The sequence below is a fragment of the Typopeltis vanoorti genome, chromosome 16 (assembly GCF_054136105.1).
Source record: "Typopeltis vanoorti isolate ZY-2024b chromosome 16, IOZ_Tvanoo_1.0, whole genome shotgun sequence".
NCBI lineage: Eukaryota > Metazoa > Arthropoda > Arachnida > Uropygi > Thelyphonidae > Typopeltis > Typopeltis vanoorti.
In genome coordinates this window covers 112,431,835-112,446,201 of record NC_143564.1, presented here as the reverse complement: position 1 = coordinate 112,446,201, position 14,367 = coordinate 112,431,835, and the positions used below count along the sequence as shown (strand labels likewise).

Below are 14,367 nucleotides of genomic sequence, written 5' to 3'. Positions count from 1 at the left end.
TTATGCAAGTATACTTGAGAAACGGTTGAGAAGGATTGTGGAAGGGAAGCTTGGTAAAGAACAAGCTGGATTAAGGCCATATAGAGGCTGTCAGGATCAGATCCTCACTTTACAACAAATACTTGAGAAATTGTGGGAATATAACAAAGATCTGTATTTAAGTTTTGTAGACCTGCAAAAGGCATATAAGGTGCTAAGCAGGGCTGGGTCTAGGCTTAGGCACCACAAGAAGCAGCAGCCTAGGGGAACAATGGCGGCTTTGGGGGTATCAACATCGTAAAAAAAAGTAGTAGTATTAAAGAGGAACAGAGTCAAAGCATTGGTGGTACGAACAGTGCTCCCCCCAAAATGCTCTATACGCACTTTTTTTTAGCAGTAACTATAAACTGCTTTTAACAATAAAGAATTTTATGATGCCTGTCTTATCTTACAATGCGTTGATAAAACTGGCCGAGAGGCGCCACATACCCTCGAGCCGGCAATGGTGCCAAGAGAAAAACTATTCAAAATGCTACAGATGGGGAAGTCAACAGTTAGAATTGAAGGAAGTACAGGAAGATGGTTTGATATTAAATCAGACAAGGATGTACATTATCCCTTCTGTTATTCATTATCTATATATATATATCACATTATGAAGGAAAGTGGTAAGAAACTTGATATCAAATTTGGAAATGTTAATCTCAACTCAACTTTGGAAATGTTAATGTCATCTGCATACAAAGCCTGTATGCAGATGACATTATTCTTCTAAATAAATCCGGTATAAGACTGCAAGATTCCCTGACTAAACTGAATAACTGTCATAACAGATTCGGTATGAAGGTCAGTAATAGCAAGACAAAGACAATAAAAATAGGCAGAAGCATTGAAAATATCAACTGCATCATGAATGGAGATACCTATAGAAAAAGTAAGCCATTTCAGCTACTTAGGCACAATTTTTCCTGAAGACAGTAAATTAAATATGGAAATAGACAACAGAATCAACAAAGCCTGTATGGTAGGAAGTCAACTGAATAAATTTATATGGAATAAGAGAGAAATTAGCATCATCACAGCTCAGTCGGTATAGACGAAGCCCTTTTGTTTGGAAAGACCTGGGTTCGATTCCAGTCAGTGGCACGAGGAACCTTTATCTAGTCTGTTTCGATGAAAGATGATTTAGCCAGCCTCACATGGAAGTATGGTGTTTTTTCACGCAGACACTTGGCTCCCCCCCCCCCAGAACAGGCAAACTAGCTCGTGAATACACGAATCTACAGACACAGGGAGGCATAGGGCTAAACTCATTATCCTCAAGTGACGGTTTCAGTAGTCCAAGAATAGTTGGAAAGGTCGTGGGCACTTAAGTGCCTGTTAGGACCACTGATAGAATAGAAGAGAGAAATTAGTCAAAACACTAAATTAGCTCTATACAAGACAGTGTTCAAACAGATTTTAACTTATGGATCTGAGAGCAGGTAAAAATAATACACCTGACCAAAGACTTCAGATCACAGATATAAGAGTCCTGAGAAAGATTAAGGGTGTGAACAGACAGAATCAATAAAAGTATCATATTAAAAACAAGGATATTAGGAAAGAACCTGACCTTGTTAGCATTCAGGAATATGTTAGTAGAGCTAATCTCAGTTGGTATGCTCATTTAAACAGAATAGGAGAGGAAAGATTAGCAAAACAAGATCTCTGCCAGGTTGGCAGGAAAAAAAGACACAGAGGAATACCAAAATATAGGTGGATTGATACAACAAAGAGTACCTTAGAAGAGAAAAATATAAGATCTGATAATGTTGGAGTCTTGACAGATATCAAATTGATTTGGAGCAAAACTGTTGATAGGAAGTTATGATGTAAGTTTTCATGTAATACTATTGTAATATTGTATACATCCCTTGAGGGTACATGTCAGGAATGTAATGATGAGAAGTCTACAAATAAAATGACCAAATAAAGATATCCAATAAAGAATTATGGCAACAAATCCAAACAAACTCCAATAATGTATGACATCAATCACAGAAATATACATTATATGTATCTCTCTCTCTCTATATATATATACTAGGGGATGCTCAGCCCCCCTGACGCCTACAACGCCCAACCCCCCAGTGTTCCAGACTGGTAAGCCGGAATTCAACTAAATTTATTAGGATTAAACTAAATTTATTATAGTCTAACCAACTGGAAAATAAACTTCCAAAGGATGCTAGTAGTGGGAAGTGGTCAGGGATTGTTTGCAGGAAGCAATATAAAACTGCATATCCAGGGTTAGGAGGATAAACCAAGTAAGGATAAAGTGGATGAGAAGAATTATAAAGCAGGAGCTGGGGGGAAAAAAAAACATTGTGGAGAAAATATACAGAATACGGAGATCAGCATGCTTATTAACAGTACAATGTGCAGGCAAGAAGAGTAACTAGTATGGTAAGTAAGGCTAAATTAGATTATGAGAGAAAATTAGCTAAGCAGGCCAAAGTAAATCCAAAATATTTTTTTCCACTATGAGCAGAGTAAGAAGAAGGATTATGGAAGGACAACTTTAATCAATGCCAATGGCAGGAAGGTGACAGAAGTAGAAGAAATAGTTATGTTACTATGTAAACTCTACTTGAATGAGATACTTTGCAAACATGTATCATCCAAGTGGGGATTTTGCAGTTCCTGATATGAGAATTGAGGTAGATGAACTGGAGGTGTTCGGCATATTGAAAAACATCAGCATGAATACAGCAGTGTGACTGGGTGGCATATCAACCTCTGTGCTATGAGAATGTGCACAACAAAAAAAAAGGAAAAGTTGGTCCTTGTTGGCGACCTAAACAGCAAAGTGGGAAATGATTATCAGACATACAGGAATGTTTAGGGAAAATTTGGAGAAAACAGCAAAGCTAATAATAATGGTAAGTACCTGCTGGATTTCTGCTCAGGATGTGAACTATTTATTACTAGCACCATGTTCCAACATAAAACTGTGAACAATTCACATGGAGAGAAGATGCAGGGAATAAGGAAAGTCTCATCAACTGTTATTGTCGACAATGATGTTTTCCCACTGGTTCAGGACACAAGAGTATACAGATGATTTGAAATAGGAAGTGATCACCATTTAGTGTTGAGCAGGATAAAACTGCACGTCATATCGAAAAGAAGGGTGTGTAAGAAAGTTTTGAAATGAATCAAAGTTGAACAGCTATTAGATGTGAACTGTAGACTCAAATACATATACATTATTCAAGAAAAACTGAAGAGTTTGAAAACAAGAACCAAACCTTGGAAATTCAGTGGCAAACCCTGAAGAAAACCTTGACTGATTCAGCCAAAATCAGAACACCTTGGTGGACTCAGGAAGTTAAAGAGGCAGTCAAGGAAAAGAAGCAAGCATGTCCAAAGATTCTGGCTAGTAAGTCAGCGTGTGCTCTTAAGGAAACAGAGTATGAAAGCAAAGCATTCTGTAAACTGGCTAAACAGAAGTCATGGAAAGACTTTGGTAAGAACATATAAAACACATATAAAGAAGATGGTAAAATAACCTGGAGGTTATTGAAATAGCTCAAAATTGATAAATCGTACTGGGAAAGGAATTAGAGATGATAAAGGGGACAGGAAAAATGAAGATAAAGATATTCATGATGTATAAATTAATTACTTTGAAAGATTGATAAATGAAACAAGTAGTGACCCCAACCCTCCTTAATCTACTTGGCTTGATATACATGTATCATCTGACATTTGATAAGAGTGTATTTTCTACTCAACAATTATTGCAAATAGTTCTTATAGAGTTTTGAACACCTATGATGATCAAGTTTCAGGGGCAGTGCCCAAAAGGACGTTTTAATTGTTTTTTGCTTTATTAAAGTCAGAACTCACAGCATGGTGGTAGAAAACACTGAAAACGGATGACATCTGTAATATACATCTGTACTTGAAGTAGAAAAAGCTATTATAAACCTGAAATGTGGAAAGGCAGCTGGGTAGATGATTTTTGACTAGAATTGCTAAAATATGGAGGCATAAAAGTTTTACAGTGGCTACATTGCTTAATTCAGAAGGCCTAGTAAGAGGGATGAGCTCTAGAATAGATGGTGAAGAGAACTCTTGGTGCCCATCTATAAAAAGGGAAATAAAAACTGAATGTGAAAAGTACAGACGAATTTATCTAGTGAGTGTGCCTGGTAAGATTTATGTAAGTATTCTTGAGAAATGACTAAGAAAAATTGATAAATAAGAAGAACAAGCTGGGTTCAGGCTAAATAGAGGTTGTCAAAATCATGGGAATATAACAAGGATCTATATTTAATTTTGTAGATCTGGAAAAGGCATATGAAAAAGGTGCCAAGAGGAAAGCTGTTCAAAATGATCCAGTTATAGGGTGTAAACGGGACATTATATCAAACAATTTACAGTCTACAGTTCACTGCTGAATTTGATTTGCTACAAAACTTTCTACACACGTTTCTTTTCAAATGACCCCAATCCTCCTTAATATACTTAGCTTGATATGCATGTATCATCTGACATTTGGTAAGAGTATATTTTCTACTCAACAATTATTGCAAATAGTTCTTATAGTTTTGAACACCTATGATGATAAAGTTTCAGAGGCAGTGCCCAAAATGACGTTTTAATTTTTATTTGCTTTACTAAAGCCAGAACTCACCTGTCAATGCAATCCACATTCATAGTATCCAGTCTTTCATAAAACAATTCCACAGCTTGAGCCAGCTTAAAAAAATATATATTCAGGAAAACACTTTCAAAATACAAGTTTTAAATAAACAGAAACTAGGTGGGAAGTTTTCGGTATTGAGACCACATTGTAATATAAATAAGAAGTTTATTAAAAATAAGCAAGCATGTGAAAGTTTTACACAACAAAGGCCTATTAAAAAATAATTATACATATTAGATATTTTTGATAATTTCACAGCTGTTAATTATAATTGATAAACCATTTATCAAACCATAAATATAATTGAGAAACCAGGATACAAATATTTAAATACAGAATATTTAACAGTTGTGAGGTTATCAAAAACGTCTAATATGTGTTAATTAATTGTTAATAGGCCTTTGTTGTGTAAAACTTTCATATACCACTATCCCTGATGATATGACACACAAAACTTATCATTTTTTAAAATGCTTATTTTTAATAAACACCTTATTTATATTACAATATGGGAACACTTCCCACAGAAACTTATGTGTACAAAACAGAAGCTGTTAAAAATATATTTCATATATGAACTTTTAGACAGAAATAACAATTATATTAATTGCTGAGAATATGTAAATAATGTTTAATATCAGCAAACAACTGCTTCTAAACAGTAACCAACTCCTGCTTTTCTCACGTTTTTCTTTACCTATGAGATGTTTTTTAAAATGAGAAAATTACTTTTTAAAGATGAAAACAGTAAAACAGTCAATGAATAACTTGTATAAACTTGATGAGAGGTGCAACCTGTACAGATTCTTAAATATTTTACTTTCTTTTTCTCCTGTCCTTCACTCTTTAGAAGGATTATGCCAAAACTGTCATGGGACTTTAATATCTTAAAAACAAATATACTCCAAATTTGCTCACAAAGAGTTTAATGATGCAATTTATGCAAGTGTCTTCAAAAAAAATTACATCCTTCCCCCATTTTAGTTCAAATAGACTAAAATTTTTGAAAGAGCTTGAAGCACTCTTAATAATATTTTAAACTTTGTGTAAATGCATTGAAAAAAAAAACCTGTGGCAAAGTATTCTAGTTGGTTTCATTAATTAGATTTAATGTTTCAAATTAGGCTATATCCAACTGAATACTTCTGCTGTATGAGATTGATAAATTCAAGTGATATCTCAAGTCAAATTTGGACCCTAATGATGTCTGTAATAGAGATGAAAGTAACTTAACTTACTACAGCACTTGGGTTAATAGTCCACAACCATGAACACTGGACAATGAAATTACATATCCACTCCAAAATACCACATTATCTATTACTATTACCTGTAAAAAACTTGAAACAACACCATTGTTGACAATTTTTAACAATAAACATTTATGTATTAAAAAAAACATTAAATTTAAACTTTAATCGTTTTACTGATGTTTGTTTTTTTACAGTATTATATATACTGAGTGTAAATTTCAATAATGTGGAATTAATGAGGAATACATTTTGTTACATGATAAGATGATCTAAAAATATATATACATACTTTTTTCGCATTTATTAATGCAAATATATACACTAGTATACACAGAACCACCATGGTGAAGTAGTGGCATAATAAAGGAAATTTAAAGGTAGTTATAAGTAATAAAGCTGCTTACCATATATTGTAATTGTTAAGGAATAACACAGAAATGTTATTATGTTTATATTATATATATATATATTATAAATTAATATATGTTTTTTACAGTAGCAATAAAAAGTACAATCTGCAATAAAAGTTCCTGTACTGAAAATGCATTTGAAACTGCTCAATTAATGTATTCCTATTTGTTTGAGTAATTATTCTTCATGCCTACTTCAGAAAATTGAAAGATAGATGCATTAAGGAAACTCGAAGGCTGGTCTGAAAAGTTCTCAGCCTAATAATGAAAAAATGAATTTATAATTTCCAAATTATTTTTAGTTTTCAACATAATCACCCTTAAGACAACTAATACATTTATTCGAAGCTCCAGCATAATTATCCTGCCTCTATAGTGGTTCTCAGGAAGATCTGCAAAATACCCCTCTACAGCTGCAATCACCTCTTGATTCAAAGATAAACGTTAGCAAGGAAGAGTATTAGTTTTGGGAAGAGATAGAAGTCAGAGGGAGCCAAATCTGGGGAATAGGGTGGATGTTCCAACAATTCATAGTGAGATCCCTTAATTTTCCCATTGCCAAAACATCTTTGTGGGCAGGTGCATTGTCCTGATAAAAGATGATTTTTTTCCTTCTGCAAGCAAACCAGGTATTTTCTCACGAATTTTTTTCATCTAGTCTGGTTAAAAGATTGGAATAATATTCCCCGGTTATTGTTTTACCCTTTTCAAGATAATTAATAAACAAAATGCCTTTAGCAGCCCAAAACACCGATGCCATGACCTTTCCTGCTGAACAACTGGCTTCTGTCCACTGTCTTGACTACTGTTTGGATTCTTGTGTGTAACAGTGAATCCATAGTAATCAAAGTCTCACCCATGGTAATAAATCGATGCACAAAATCAGTTTTATTCTTGTTAAAATGATCAAAGCATTGTTCAGAGATTTTCATGCGAGTGCGTTTTTGATCTGCTATGAGCAAGTGCTGCCCATCTTGCGCAAAGCTTTTTCATTTGCAATTCTTCATGCAAAATATATACTACACGCTCTTTTGAAATGCCTATAGTCTCAGCAATTTCATGCACTTTGACTTGCTGGTCATCCAATACCGTATCGTGCACTTGATCAATGATTTCTGGTGTTGTTACACTTTTTTTTGGACATCCTTCACGTGGATCGTTTTCAAGGCAGGTACGGCCACGTTTAAACTCGGCACCCCATTTCTTAATTGTCAAAAACAAAGGAGAAGAGTGTCCATAAACTTTTATTAACTTCAAATGAATTTCTTTTGGCGTTAAACCTTCTTTTACAAAGAATTTTATAACTGTATGATGCTCAATTTTATCCATTTCAAGGGATACAGACAACACTTTTGCTTCAAACAGCTGTATAAAACTTGATAGAATGACTTACAATTTCACATGGATGCTTATGACAGATGTACCAACTTAGAAAAAAAAATTTGCCGATAATGTTGCCATCTATGGTTGAGGATGAGAATTTTTCAGACTACCCTCGTATTCAAGTATACTGAGCAAGTGAGATCTTTAGCTATTGTATTAAAGGAATTTATGAGATAGACTGAATGAATGACTGAGTAAAAAAATTAAATACAGGAAGTTATATTGAACTGTGATAAAATAAATGCTGCAAAGGAAATTTCCATATGGCCATGTGAGACTACAGAACTTTTAGCTGAATGCTATGTTCAGTTTGTTTCGTAAAGTATTTCATGTTATCTCTCAATATTGAATTTAACTGTTAAAGTCATAATATGAAAGAATATTATTGAGTTCATTTATGTAATTCTTAAAATGGCCATTTAATTATTCATTGTATATATAATCTGTTGTATATAATTATATGTTTACAGTAAATATTTTAATATTTTTATAACTAAGCTTCATTCTTTAGAACACGTGTTGATCCTGAAGTTAATGCACCATCATGGATATAAATCTTAAACATTCTAACCAACTAAAATAAAATTAAATATATTGTTATCTTACTTCACGACTGACTTTAATATATAGGTTGGATATAAGTGGAGAATAACATACTTGGAGCAAATCAAGCTCATAAAAATATTACATAACATCAGGTCACATTCCTGCACCTCTTTCAATTATAACTGCTCACACACAGCTGAAATATAGACTATGTATTAGTCAATATAATGTTCCATTTATACCATATACCAATTTGAGCAGTTCTTTTGGCATCTTGACTTTTCCGGACATACAACACCAACAGATTCTTGTCAATATTCTCATGTTTTATCAACTATTTATCTTAACATAGAAATATGATTCTGACAATCCCTATTTGGCCTGAATCCAGCTTGTTTCTGTAATGCAATATTTCTTAACTTCTTCTTAAGAATGCTTACATAAATCTTACCTGGACCACAATTACTGTGTAATTTGGTTTTATTTCACTTTATGTAGATGGAAACAACTTCAATCTTCCAGAATTCAAACTTCTAATCATGTCTACTGAATTATGTAGTGGTGCAAACGTAAAATTTTATACTTCCATGTCAAGCATTTCTGGTCAAATATCATCTAATCCAGCTGCCTTTCATATTTCAGGTTTTTATAGGCTATTTCTACCACGAGTACTGATATCTACTTGTGACTGCATTCATCTTGAATATTATCTATCACTGTTCTGTCACTTCTTGTTTTATTTAGCAATCTTTCAAAGTCATTACTCCAGACATCTAGGTAATCTTTGTCTTCTGTTTTCAGGTCAACTTTATCATCTCTGATTCCTTGCATGCTCTGCTCTTTCTTCATTTATATGTTTTTTCTATAGTCTCCATAATTTTGCAACTTTCCTGATAGTTATCTTCTACAGATCCGAAAATCCAATGACTTGGACTTTTGTTTAGTTAATTTTAGCACATTGCTTTGCTTTCTTATATTTTTCTCTGTATGCTGATTTATTTGTTAGGAACTTTCATACACTTGTGCCTTTTTCCGTGACCACCACTGCTCTAATTTTTCTAGCTTGCAGACAATTTCACCACATGCATCTGTTGCTGAATCAAAATCAATATTTTGTTCAGAATCTACTGCTGACTCTACAAAGGTTGGATTTTGTTTTAAACTCTTTTTTTTTTTCTTGAATAATACTTGCAGATTTGAGTCTACAGTTGCCATCTGGAAGCTATTTAACTAATTCTTTTTAAAATCTTACGCACTTTTCTTTTCAACATGATATTTCATTTTATGTTGCTCAAGATTATATGGGGATAATTTCCTATTTCCAATTCTCTGTATGCTTGTGTTCTGAACCAGCATAAAGTGTCTCCATCAACAATAATACTGCTAACGAGACTTTTTTCTTCTTCTATTTCTTGTGTCTTTTCTCTATATAGGCTGCCAGAGTCTGTTGTGGGTGCTATGACAGTGAGCACGTTCAAGGCAAGGTATGATAGATACTGTGAGAATGTCATATAGTTGTGTGGACATGATGTTTAGGGCCTCCCTCGATGAGTCTAAGGACTCCCTGGAGTAGCCCGAAAATAATAATAATAATAATAATAATAATATAAAATTTAAGCATTATGGTCTAATATTGTATTGGTAAAGAGTGGTCCACATCCTGAAGAGAAATTATGCAAGTACTTAGCATTAATATTAGAACTACCCTTTTCTTCAAATTTTTTCAAAACATTTCTGTGTCTATTATTTATTTCCTGTTCTCTTATTTAGACCTCAAATAGAGATCAGCTTTTGCCTTTTTGTAGTTTTTGTTGTTGTCAGCTGCCTTCTCTTACCAAACTTCCAATATTATTATCATCTTACTCAAAAAATTTGTCTACTTCTTTCTTGGTAGAACCTTTTATGGGATATATGTCTCATTGGAACAAGTAATCTCAGTGTCCAATTCCTCAATTTGATATTTGCCCGCATCACTCTCTTGACAACGCCTATTATTCAAGAAGATTATTTTCATTCTTAGTGGTGAATACCACACTTACTTCTTCCTTTCCTGGATCACTAAAAGGAATAAGAAACTGGTATGAAAACAGTGAAGCAATAATGAAAGACAAGAAAAACGCAGATAAATAATGAGTAACTACAAAAGAGCAACAGCAAAAAATGCATGCCAGAAAAAAGAATAGAGAAACATGGGATAACCTCATGGCTAAACTGAAAAGAGATCTTACAGTTAAGAGACCAAATACATGCAAAATTCTAAGAAATATGAATAAGCAGGTAAAAGATATAACGCTAACTACTAAATATCCAGGGCAAGAAATATCCTTACAAGAAATCCAACAAAATAAATCAAGAAAATCCTGTGGAGAAGATATAGAACTAATGCAGACATCATATTCTTCAAACGACTTTTAAAATCATTTAACAACAAATGGCAGCAAGGAGAAATTCCAGAAAGTTGGAATAAGGCAATCAGCATACCAATATATAAAAAAGACAATAAGTGCAACCTGTAAAAACTACCGTTTAAGTTATATGCAAAAATATTAACTTCAAAACTTAAATCATATGTAGAAGATAAACTATGTGAAGAATGAAATGACTTCTGAAAAGGACAATCACATATTAATGAAGCATTGCAAACTCAACATAGAAACACACACAGCATTTGTAGATTACCAGAAAGTCTCTGATGGTGTTTTAAGGAACAAATTGTGGACAACACTCAAGAATCTAAACATTCTAAATTATTGCTGCAATAACTAACATGTATAAAAATAATAAATAGCTATAAGAATTAATGAAAAAGTTACAGAATGGAAATCAATAAACAGAGGATGTCAAGGATATCTAATGTCACCACATTTATTTAATATCTATATAGATGAAATAGTAAAGAAATGGAAGAAAAATGTAAAACCAGCATCTAAACTGAATCATGGATCTATATTTGATATCTTTTTGTTTACAGATGACTAAGAAATCATAGCAAGAAGTGAATATTAACACCAGAGATCAATATACTCCTTAAACATAATTGCTAAAAAAAAAAAATGGAATGCAGATATCAACAGACAAAACAAAGATCATGGCTTTTAAAGGACCATCTCCAGTCAGAAGTAAAATTATGACCGAAAACTAAATGTTAAAACAAATGAACTGTTTCAAATACCTTGGATGTGCTGAATCATATGCAAAAGAAGCTGACATTGATATCAAAATTTCAAACCTAACCAAGTTTAAAAGCATATAAAAATAAGAATTTCTAAAGCCTTGGCAAGATCTTCTCTACCATATGGAAGTGAATTATAAATGAAATAATAACAGCAGAAGAAAAAAGAAAGAAACTGGAAAATTGAAATTCCTACAAAGGACAACTGGCTGTACTCAGGAGTGATAATGTACGATATACTCTCTGGTGTGCTCTTGAATTCTGCTGATGTTGAGTTGTAGTTTGTTCCAGTTGCCAACTGTGAGCCCTGCTTTTCTAATGAAAACAATGGTGGCCTTGTTTAACTTGTTTAGCTAGAGTGTTAACTTTTCAACACTCCAGCTGCCATGAAATTCCATCATCATTCTGATTTGGTTTAAGGAAATAAAAATCCAATTTGGTTGACTAAATCCCAAATTACCAATCTGTCCCTTTTCATTCAATATCAGAGGGTATCATGAGATGGTGATGACTAGATATTGGGTCAGATGATGCTCTCCATTTCTTAAAAGACTATGCATAAGTCTCTTCCCAGTTATCTGGATATGACCCATAAATCCAATTACAACCCCCCCCCTTATTCCTTATTAATAATCTTTATTTAGATTAAATATTAAATTCAACTATAATATAGAACATTATATATTCCCTTATTCAGAATAAAACTGTACAGCATTAAATTCAAAATACCATCAAAGTTAGTCATTTTTTGAAACCAAAGGATACCACTTGAGGCATGGAGCTTGGCTGAAGCTTGCTTAGTTCTAAAAGTAAGGATCCAAAACATATTTCAAGGTATGGAGAGGTAGGTAATTTGAAAAACTCTGAGAAGATTACCTGCATGGAAATTAAAAGGAAACTTGCCTGAGAACATTTAACAAAATTCATTAATATGCTGCTGTTTTTATTTATATCAATTTTTAAATTTTAAACAAATATGCAGCTTTATAAAAATTCAACTAACCCTGTACAAATCAGAAACAACTAATAACTTTTTGAAGTAATGAAATGAATGTATTATATGTGCCTGCATGTCAAGTAAAGGTTACTGCTACGGCATTGATTTTCCTTATTCACACACCAGTTGACAGCAAAGAAATAAACTACAAGTACAGTTAACATTATATACATATATATATATATAGTAGGTACAAAAGCATTTTCTTCATGAAATATGCCATATTTCATAGTTAATATTAGTTATCAGTAACTGTCCGCATGTTAGCCTAGTAGCTTTGCACTTCACAACCATATGCCTGGGGAAGGAGTGTCCCAGGTTCGATTCCCGTCGAAGACATGATGACTTGAGGATCTTCCTCAGACATAGCCAAGTTAGCCGGTCTTGGGCAGTAGGGTTTTTTCCACCAGTTTATCTGGCATTTTTCATCCTGCAAGCAGGCAAACCGGCCCCGTGAACATACGCCTCTACAGTCAAAAAAATACCCCCCTCCCCCAGCAGCAGACCAGGCGACAGGTCGGTTGGGAGTAGTACTAACAAGGTCGCATCTAAGTAACATGTGGACCCTGCATAGGGAGCTGCAATAACGCATAGTGAAAGATTAGTTATCAGTAACCAAAAATATATTATCTTAATAGTTTACAGTTTTAAGTGCATAATCACAAAATTTATGTTCAACTATAATTACCGTATTTATAGATAATGCGCATATTATCTATACAAAAAATTCTAAATTTGTTAAAAATGAACATGTGCGGTTTACATTTGAAAGTATGAGAGATAAATCAAATGTAATAACAAAACTAAGGTAGAAGTATTACTTAATATTTATTGACCATTACACTATTCGAATCCAAAAAATTCTTCATCAGACTCAATATTGGAAGAATCAATTGAGTTAAAAATTTCGTTTGGTATTTCTTCAGCTTCATAATCATTGTCACCGGACACCACTGCATTCCCTTGTGCTTTAATGAAACCATTTCTAACACAGTTTTCACTCACAGCAGCCCAACTTTCTACAATCCACATAACTATATCTTTATATGACGTTCTTTTCATCTGCCCTGTTTTGTTATATTCATGGATGCCATTCATCATCCAACCTACACTTAGTCTACAAATTGTCTTTGAATGGTTTATTTACTGCAAGATCAAGGGATTTGAGTTTTTTTGTTAAACCACCTGGAATGATGGCCAATTTGGAATACTTACAATTAACTTCTGCTGTCGAGTGTGTCTTACACGAATCCAACACTAACAAAGATTTTGGGTTGAAAAATGCCATTTTTCTCTTTTGCCACACATTCTCTAACCAAAATTTCATAACCGCAGAATTTATCCAACCTTTATCATTAGCAGTAACAATAATATCTTTGGAATCATAACCTTTTGGAACAGTCTTTCTTTTGAAAATCACCATCAGTGGCAGTTTGGAACCATCTGCAATTACGCAGATAACCACAATAAAGTTAGACCTTCCGTGCCCTGTCGTAGCAACTGAAACCTCTTTTGATCCCTTCAGATTCACAGTCCTAGAACTAGGCATGTAAAAACTTACGAGAACCTCATCCATATTCCCAAAGTGACAAACATCAATCCCCACAGAAGTTTTCTCTCAGAAATAAACGAAATTTGGCTATTTTTGCTTCCCAGTGGCACGGCAAATTTTGTCCAACACTAGTGGAGGAGTGCACACTTAAATTGTTTCTCTTCATAAATCCAAAAACCCAAGATCAGTAGGCCTTGAAATTCTTTATATTATCATTTTGCGCAATTCAATTCCTGCAGCACACAGACAGTAGATATTCTCATACCTTTAGCTCTTTCACTAACAACCTAATCAAACAGTTTTTTTTTTTCCTATGGTTGCACCTTCTAAACCTCATAGTACGTTACCTCGTATGTAAACATTTCAGGACTGTTTCAGC

General features: G+C 33.5%; 1 protein-coding gene across 1 annotated transcript in view; it reads right to left on the bottom strand.

Moving 5' to 3' along the window:
• Positions 1-14,367, bottom strand: part of Cbp80 (Nuclear cap-binding protein subunit 1) — a 462,862-nt gene that overhangs the window by 172,949 nt on the left and 275,546 nt on the right. Inside the window, exons 13-14 of the mRNA XM_090406510.1 lie at positions 12,205-12,315; positions 4,664-4,728 (exon numbers count right to left, since the gene is read on the bottom strand). Of these exons, the coding sequence (XP_090262636.1) occupies positions 4,664-4,728; positions 12,205-12,315 (176 nt within the window). The remainder of the gene's footprint in view (positions 1-4,663; positions 4,729-12,204; positions 12,316-14,367) is intronic.